At 38.0% G+C, this 9543-nt stretch overlaps 1 protein-coding gene across 1 annotated transcript in view; it reads right to left on the minus strand.

Moving 5' to 3' along the window:
• Nucleotides 1–1018: 1018 nt before the first annotated feature.
• Nucleotides 1019–9543, minus strand: part of LOC119424949 (hyaluronan and proteoglycan link protein 1) — an 8904-nt gene continuing 379 nt past the window's right edge. Inside the window, exons 2-5 of the mRNA XM_037692470.1 lie at nt 4593–4756; nt 3391–3589; nt 2675–2977; nt 1019–1793 (exon numbers count right to left, since the gene is read on the minus strand). Coding sequence (XP_037548398.1) covers nt 1504–1793; nt 2675–2977; nt 3391–3589; nt 4593–4756 — 956 coding nt within the window. The 3' untranslated portion in view covers nt 1019–1503. The remainder of the gene's footprint in view (nt 1794–2674; nt 2978–3390; nt 3590–4592; nt 4757–9543) is intronic.

Consider the following 9543-nt stretch of genomic DNA (forward strand, 5'->3'; position numbering starts at 1 on the left):
TGTTGCAATACTGTAGTCTCCTCGCAGTTTCTGCTCATTTCAACACACCATCAGAATTTGATGGTGACGAGATCAAAATAATGCAAAATACACCAAAAAAAATAATAACAAAAATAAACAGTAGAAACAGCTCTATATTTGTTTGTTTCGTGGTCATAAAGTAATAGTGGGCAGCAAGAAGAGTAGACTGGTCATAGTTTTGAAAACGTCTCTGTCTCCAGTCTACATGGAAGCACCAGAAACAGATTTTATTTTAAATCTCTAATTTGAAAAACTTTTGCAAATAACTCAATTTGTGAGGAGCAATTGCAGTAAAACGCAAACCTGTTTTAAAACGTATCTGGAATAGTGTGATAAAGCAAGTATTAGTTTGCCAAGATATTAAGAAAAGCAGCGAGCGTAGATCTACTCGGATCAGGTTTGCTTGACATGCTCTGATGGTCGAGCCAATCAGAGTTAGGATCACAAAGTCATAATTTACAGGAAAATTTAGCTTGGACAGAAGCGATACTGGTTTTTTTTATATATATATATATATTTGCATATTATTCTTATTCATACCAGATGTTTTTTTTCATGCCAGACATTTTATTGTACTGCTGTTTGCTTTATCTACCTACCTCGTTTTTTAAATGTGTCATGCAAAATTCCCATTTTTCTTCTGACGTCTGAAGTTTTTTCCGCACCGTTATATTTTATGTAAACTAAGGATGGTTGGATAGTTTGACCAGAGGGACAAAAACAACAAACAGTTCTACAATACGTATATATAAAATACCCATTACGAGGAATATGTTTCGAGATAATCACATTCTACTTAGAAAGCATAAAGCTAACATTTGGACGTTTTGACTTTGCACTCATTTTGTTGACAACACTTGTGCTTGGTCCAACACATTTGTACAAAAACATAAAATACTGGATGAAAAGATCAAGTACAAAGTACCAGTCATAGCACCTTGTTAAGACGGGACGGCAAGACACAGTCTAGTTGCACTAGCTAGTCCAGTCTGCCAAAAGGTCACAGAAATCAAGTTTACTTACTTTCTTTTTTTAATTTTTTTTAATCTTGGGTTCATGTTAGCGTTCCAATATCTTGACCAAAAACAAAGTAAGTGCCCAGAGTTTTAGTCCAACCATGAGTCATTTTGCAATTCTCCATTTTTTTGTAAGTCTCATTCATTCTTGAATCAAAGTATTGCTGCAGCTATATATTCCAATCCTGACCCTACACAATAACCCAGGCATGGATTAAATTATTAAATCATATAAACTTTAAACATATGTAAACCATATTTTGTGAAGAAATAATTCCTAGAATACAAACCAACATCATTAATGTCTTAAGCTTTTCATGAAATAAAGCATCACAGTGTGAATGTGTATATCCACACATTAAAGTCCCATTTTAGGTACTTTTATTCCTCTATTGTGTTCATTAGTGTGTATGTTTGTGCATGCTTGTGTGCTATATGTAAGGGTTTGGAGGTTAGCGTCTGTAGCTCAGTTTTGGCCCTTGAAGCAGTACACTCCATACAGCTTGTGCTTCTTGTCAGGGAAACCATAAAAGCTCACTGCAGCTCCTGAGTGACTGCAGCGTCGTCGGGGGCGAGAGATAGGACTACGGACACTGCCATCTGCCAGCCAGCCAACATCACAGCGGTCGTAGCCTAGAAGTTTCCAGGCTGCAAACATCTGTCCGACCTTGGCGATCTGAGCACCATCCTGTTGACAAGCATTGACAGCCTCGTCGTAGGTCAGCTTTGATGGGTGGATCAGGTAGTAGAACCTACCTGGAAAGTCAACATTAACATTAAGATAAGAACAACAAAGAAAAGACAATTGAACATTCATTCATCCCCTTCCCCTTCCTTCCTGAGTTGTGACAGAATAGGGCAAGTCCAGATATCATCTCAAGGTCTTAACGTGAGATAAAGTAGGCAATGAACAGTTATTTTAAACAATATGTATTATGAACAGTTTTGGAAAATATCCAATTGGCAGTGAAAGGAAAGACCATGATCAGATGTTTGAACTACCCTAATCATTTGGACACTGCTTGAACATTTGGATACTCTGTCCAACTCTGGACTTCTAATCTTATGATAACAGATCCTTGGAAGCTGCAGGCAGAAGCAAGAAGTTTGTCAGCATAGAAAGGCAAGCAAAGTCCAGATAACAACAGTGCTAAGACCTAGCAGATGCTTCCTTTTTCAACCAGTCAGTCTAATCAAACTATGAACCACGAGCAAGCACAGTTATGCCATATTTTAACAACAGGCTGTTATGTAATGAGATAAAGAAATTCATTATTTGTGTCTTTACCTTTAGTAAAAACCACTTTACGTTAAGCCGCCCCGCAAAATACACAATCAGTTGTATTAAGGGTTGATTTTTTTTTTTTTTAACTAAACAAGTACACAGTCAAAGATTTCCCTTGAATCCTATTTACATAGACCCTTATCAGAATTGGATAGCAGGCAAACTCTAAATGTATTAAAAAACAACATTTCATTCGAAGCTTAACTGGGGACTCACACATGGAACTCCAGCATTTAGATGCTTCTTTTACATATACTTGTAGCCATTTATGAATGTGGCACGATCCATTCCATCCTGTTTTAATGCATTTTTTTTTACTTAACCTATGAAGTGAAAAAATACCTTCCCTCACCTTTAAAGTAGGAAGTGAAACAGAACACATCATAATGGTTCTTGTCCTTATCTCTCAGGCCATAGTTACGAATGCCTGGCCTCGTGTTCTTGCCACCACAGGGCTCTCTGGACTTTCTGATGGGATACTGCACTGAGCCATCATTAAGCCAGCCAGCGTTGCACCAGTCCATTCCATCTCTCCATGCATCATACAGCTGGTCAAAGGATGCCACAACGGCATCCTGGTCTTGACATGCTCGCTCTGCGTTGTAAAAATTTAGGTTGTAGCGGCCCAAACGAGGGAAGTAGGGGAAGACAACACCTGCATGGAAAGGTCAAAAACAGGAAAATCAGACATGTGTCAATTGAGTTACAGCTGGCAGATAAATTAAGATTCATCCTGTGAGGTTTTATTCACTTTTTTTTATTGAACCTGATGGTATCATGTCTTGCTGAGTAAGCACAGCTGTTTCCTTGTCAGCCCGGTGCCAGTGCTTTTGACACAAGGGTGTCTGACTATTCTCAAACCTAACAAAACAGCTCTGACACTAATGTACACAATGCTTACAGAACACACTTGCTGTTGACATTCCCCTGAGCAGTCTTTACTGCTGGAGCTAAAAGTAGACTGACTGCAGCTGGCTGTGGTAGAATAACACCTTACTGACGTTGCATACTTATTCCACAACCTCATTCTTTCCTATTTTAAACTGCTAATAAACCCAAATGTTATACCTTCAAGGTCGAGGGACACAACCACCGTTTCATCTTCCAGTCCATCAATGATTTCACATTTATATTTTCCATAATCTTCTAATGTGATTTCTGTGATGACCAGAGAAGCATCCATCGGAGAGGAGCCTTCTAGGTAGACACGTCCATGGAAACGCCCATAGCTCTTTTTATGATAACCCATGGCAACAAACACATTCACCTAGAACACGAAGAATACAAAACAGAGTAATTTTTATAAGATCAGCCAATGTTCAAACACTGGAAAAGTACAGGACATTGTATAAAGAATGAATACATCTAGTGGTAACCATGTGGAGATGCTTGAGCCAGGCTTTGATAATTCAGCAATGTTAACTGCTTAAGGCTGATCTTGACTATACAAGTTCATTTCAGAAGCAGATTGTTTTAACACTAAGTGTATAATTATCCTGTCTCTCTAATGTGTTCAATTTGTAGTCCGAATTTCTCAGCTCTGATTTGATAAAAAAAAAAAAAAAATTGGCACGCAACTTAAGTGTCTTAATTTCAACTTGGAAAGTTGGATATTGTTGGCTAACCACAAATTCCAAATCTGATATGGGAGCCTTGGACATGACAAATAGTGATCATTGTAAATCAATATAAATCAGTCACACACACAAAGTACTGATTAATTGATTTTACTGAACAGGTTATAGTGTTTGAATGTTGTGCAAACTGTTTTTAAATTTTGCCTGCCTATGAGTTATGGTTCTTGCCAACTAATAATACAGACCCATTAGTACTTTGTAATTTATTATAAACTAAAGACAGATTTATTGAAATACTTTTTTTTTAACTTTCACCTGAAGGACAAACTTACGTTTGACTTTGAAATGTGATGATTGCTTTGCATTTTAAATTTTGAAATCTGAATGATTAGATTCATCACTCTTAAATTTAATATGTAACCGGTCTGTTGTTGTTGTTTTTTTTCTTCTTCTTAATTTTAAAGCTCTTTCTGTAGTGGTACATAACAATGGCTCCTTATGTGCCGGCTTGCAGCGCAATAGAAGAACAAATCTAAGACCTACTGTATTCATTAAAACATTTTTCTTTGTGTTTCTTTAGAGACAGATTTTTTCTTCTGTAGATTAAAGCAATAAACAACTTAATGTTAAAGTCAAATGCGACAATGAATGATAAAACAGTAAACATATTTCAGTAATAAGATAATTGATGACCTCTTTAAGGTAGTCTGAGGTCAGTTTAGTCCATTTGATCCTCATCTTGGGATTGGGGGGCAGTGATTGGTCTCTGTGGATCTTGCACGGTAAAGTTGCATTTCCTCCCCGCCTTGACACCACCTTGGATAGATCAGCCACCACTGAGAGTTGGGGACCATTTTCTGTAAAACAGCAACATGCCACAATTACAACCAATGAAATGAACCTGGAACTAGAGTCTAAAGCCACAAATACTGGTTGCCAATAATAAGGATGTCTTAGTACTAGTTTTCTGAGACAGAGTAGAAATACTTCAGTTTGGATACTTGCAGATAGTGAGTACTGAGAAGGTAAGTTAGTACTTAAACCTTATACATTGACTTTAGAAACACATTTCTTTTATTAAGAATACAGCAAACAGTCTTATGTCTTAATATAACATGTTTAGCTTAAAATATCTCTAAACTATAGACATTTTTATTCTTTATCCTAGATTACGTGCAAGTAGAAGAAGAAATAAAAAAGTGGTATCAGTCCTAAGTATTGGGGTGTGTTTATGAGTACAACTACGAGTACTTGAGGCTGGTATCAGGACCAATACTACTTGCCAAATGCAAACATATTTTAGCAGATGCAACACCTAGAGTGCTTTGTTCACCAGTTTATTGGTTGAATGTTGGCACTTCCAAATTTAATTATCAAATCTAAGCAAAGTACTGGGAGAAAAAAATGTTAGATTTGAAACAAAAATATCCAACACATTTTAACAAGCGGGGCAGCACAGTGGCACAACTGGTAGAGCTTCTGCCTCTCAGCGAGTAGGTCACCCTGGTTCAAACCCAAGTCCGGGGGCTTTTCTGGGTGGAGTTTGCATGTTCTCTCCGTGCATGCGTGGGTTTTCTCCGGATACTCCGGTTTCCTCCCACAGACCAAAAACATGCATGTTAGGCTGATTGGTAACTCTAAATTGTCCCTAGGTGTGCATGACAGAGTGAATGGTTGTTTGTCTCGTTTGTCTCTATGTGGCCCTGTGATGGACTTGCGACCCGTCCAGGGTGTACCCCGCCCCTCGCACAGTGATTGCTGGACATGGGCACCAGTGACCCCCGTGACCCAAAAATGGAAGAAGCGGGTAAAAGATAATGGATGGATGGATGGAAGTCACACCCACACATATTGATCAAAAATGTTACATAAATGACAAAGTCCATGCTCAATAATCCAGGTATACAATCCAACATTTTTCAGTCAGGTCACAGTTTCTAAGCTGTGACTTGTACTTTTCTTACCATAGTTTCAAATTATTATAATATTAGTTTTATTTTAGGACTGTTAGTTCACAGGCCAAGACCAGATATTGGTACCACTCGAGGTGGCAAGTTCTAATGATGTATTTTTTGTCATGTAACTGGATAATATGTGAACTTGATAGCACATCCAGAGTGGTAGTTTTGTCAGCTACTGATAATATTGATCATAAAGTGACAAAATTAAAGGGTGATTTTTTTCACATGTACTGTTCGGTCTTGTTATACACAGCCAAGATCCTGTTATTTCACAAAGATCAGACCCAGACACGTTAGACCATATGTGTCAAACTCAAGGCCCAGGGGCCAAATGTGGCCCTCTTTGCCATCTTATCTGGTGCCCAAGATGATATATGAAATGTAAAATATGTCTATCTCTTGAATTTTGTCAGTAATCTTGGATTGTGATATCAAAAGCACAACAGAGAACATTAAATGAGACCAACCAAACTCTTGTTGAGGAAACTGTGACCAAGAAAAGATGTTGGGTATCTGATTTGAGTTAATATAGATTTTGAAACTGGCCCTTAGTTTGAAAAAGGTTTTAATTTTGGCCCCCTTTTTAAGTGAGTTTGACACCCCTGCATTAGACAAATGTTCACTTACATGGTGGCTCTACAATCAGTCATCTGTTATTGTGTACTGAGCAGGACTAGAGACGTTTATTCAACTTATATTTAAACAGGTTAGTCCCATTGAGCCATGAGGACTCATTTACAAGAGAGACCTGGACATTAGTCCAGTTCTACATCTGTACCAGAATCATCCAACTCAACATCTGCTTCTTCATCATATTTAAAGTATATAGTATAGATTATTCACAACCCCTTGGTGAATAGCTTTATGTGACAATGTTATAAGTCAAATTAAAAGAATAACTGTATTTCATTGTGTTTTGTTTTGCTTGGTCCCTCTCATCACTGCATCCACAATAACTGCCCCATCGCACAGTGTGACCAGCAGTGTTTCGCTCAGGCTGCTGTATAAGCATATGGGTGAGCAATAAGCACAGCAGCTAATGATGCATCGATCCTATGTTCTGTGCTGAAAGGCTGTTAAAGGGAGAACATGTGTTTTGTGTTTCTTTAAACTGCTTCTTCATCAAACCACTGTCACTGACGCCTGCACAGTTCCTGATAATGCTGAAAGCACACCACACTCATTTGGTCTTAAACATAGAAAATTTGGAATACGCTCAGTCATTTAGTGACCTGATACTCACATAATAGCATTAGTTGTTTTTTTGTTTGTTTTTTAATGGGCGTTCATTTAATTCCCAAGTATTTAGGTGTTTTTTTCAGCTTAATAACACTTAATTGGTGTTTCTGTCGAATATAATAATTTTTGAGTGGCTTATTAATTATTTCAAAGTCACTCAATGTGTTTCAATTTTCAATTTGTTACTTCGACATTCATAATAATTATCTAAACCTTGCTGTTCTTTTACAATAACTGCTAATCACTTATTTTTAAGTTATTAGTCTGTTTAGTTAGATTTTTTGGTTAGATCATAGAATCAAGTTGGTAAATTCATTCACAAGAAAAATACTAAAATATTACATTTACATCAATTTTCAAAGCTCCTGTTTCTCTTGATCACAATAATCTGTTTATACACACTGATCAGAGTCTTCTTGGTAAATTAAAATGATTGGGCATGTATTGGAAAGTCGCAGAGCTCTCTGTAGAAGACCTTCTCTCTAGAAGACAGTTACCAAAAACAAGCTATGGGGTCAAATAAATTGCTGCAGAGCTCAGAGTCTTGCAAGAGTCTTGCAAGGCACATATCTGGTGAAAACTATATAAAATCTGGTGCACTTAAGGTTTCCAAGCAGGGCCCATGATCATCAAATGGAAGACATTTGGCCAAACCAGGAGGACTCTGGTCAACTGGTCACACTGAGAAATCGAGGGGAGAGGCCTCAGTGAGAAATGAATGTTCACTCTGAGCTTCGGAGGTCTGTGTGAAGATGGGAATACCGTAATTTCCACCGTATATGTCGCATCAGTCTAAACATGTCTAAAAAGTGGAAAAATCCATAAATGTGTTGCTTTGCCGTTTACGTCGCATCTATTATGCGGCACTGCTGACAACCCGGAAATGTGGGTCGAACCCAGGAATGTGGGCCGATTTTGTGCCAAAAATCAATTAGCTGCCAAATGGCGGCCGCGGAAGCATGCACGGGAGGACTTTAACAAGAATGTAACAAGATTAACACTTTAAAAAAGTTATTTGTTTGCTCGAAATTATAGTAAAGGTGTCTCTCAGTCTAACTTTTGCCTAATAAATGCACTTTGGAGGTCAAATCAGCTGTATTTCAAAAGTATTCGCTGCCTCGGTGCTCCGGCAGAGCACAGAGGGAGGAAATCAGAAAGGAAGAACGCTGCTCCTTTCTTAGAAAATTAACAAGAAAAGCACCTAAAACAATTATTTGTTTGCTCAAGATTATAACAAAGGTGTGTCTCAGTTGAACATTTACTTAAAAAAAAGCACTTTAATGGTCAAATTAGTTGCATTTCTGTGAAGCAGTGCAGGCTGGTTTGACGGTCACTCCAAGCAGCGCAGAAAGAAGGTGTGCTTGTGTATTGGGGGGGGGGGGGTGTATGTGTACTATGGCAAGCCGATTGAGTCATTAATAGCTGGTGAAGATTCTCAGTCATCCAGGACATGGTAAATTCAAAAAAGTTCAAGACAAAGGCAATAAAGTATGATAAATAAAGTCCAGTTGTTTTTGTCTTGAACTTTTTTGAATTTGTCATTATAGCCACGTTTACATATTACATGATACAACGGCATGCCTTGCTGCTAATTCTACTCTGCTGCCATCTATTGGTTGAAAGTGGTACTGTTCTTTTTTTTTCAGTCAGAATGAATGAAAATGGTCATATCTCAGTCAAAAATTGGTTTCTAAATATGGGAAAAAATCCATAAATATATTGCTTCAGCTTATAAATCGCAGGGCATGTACATTATGCAAAATAATCCAACTTATAGGCCAAGAATACAGTAAGTTTTGAAAGAACAACCACAATGGCATATCTTCACCAATATGGGCTTTATGGCAAAGTGGCTGGATAGAAGAAGTGCATTTAAATCATGTTTAATATTTGACGCAACATTTGAAGGCCTGTTTGGAGGTTTAAGTGTGTAAGGAACAAGAATCTCCATTCAGATGAAACCAAGATTAAACTGCTTGACTTCAATTTTAAATGTAATGACTGGAGGAACCCAGGCACTGTTCATCACCTGTCCAACACTATCCTAACAGTGAAGCATGGCGGTGGTAGCATCATGCTGTGTGAAGTGTTTTTCAGCTGTAAGGACAGGATACTGATCAGGGTTGAGGGAAAACTGAATGGTGCAAATAACAAATGCTTCTACAATCTGTTTCACGCTGCTCAAGATCTCAGACTGAGCCAAACGTCCATTTTCTAACAAGACAATGACAAAACACAAAGTGATAAGAACACAGGAGTGACTTGAGGACAACTCTGTGAGTGTCCTACAGTGGATCTGCAAACAACCCTGATCTAAACCATATTGAACATCTCTGGAAAGACTTGAAAATGGCTCCACCTAGAGTCCCCATCCAAACAGATTGAGCTTCAGGTGATGTGCAAACAAGAATGTCAAAAATGCTATCAAGGTGTAGGTGCACAAA

Source organism: Nematolebias whitei, chromosome 18, assembly GCF_014905685.2.
Source record: "Nematolebias whitei isolate Nwh7 chromosome 18, NemWhi1, whole genome shotgun sequence".
Lineage (NCBI taxonomy): Eukaryota > Metazoa > Chordata > Actinopteri > Cyprinodontiformes > Rivulidae > Nematolebias > Nematolebias whitei.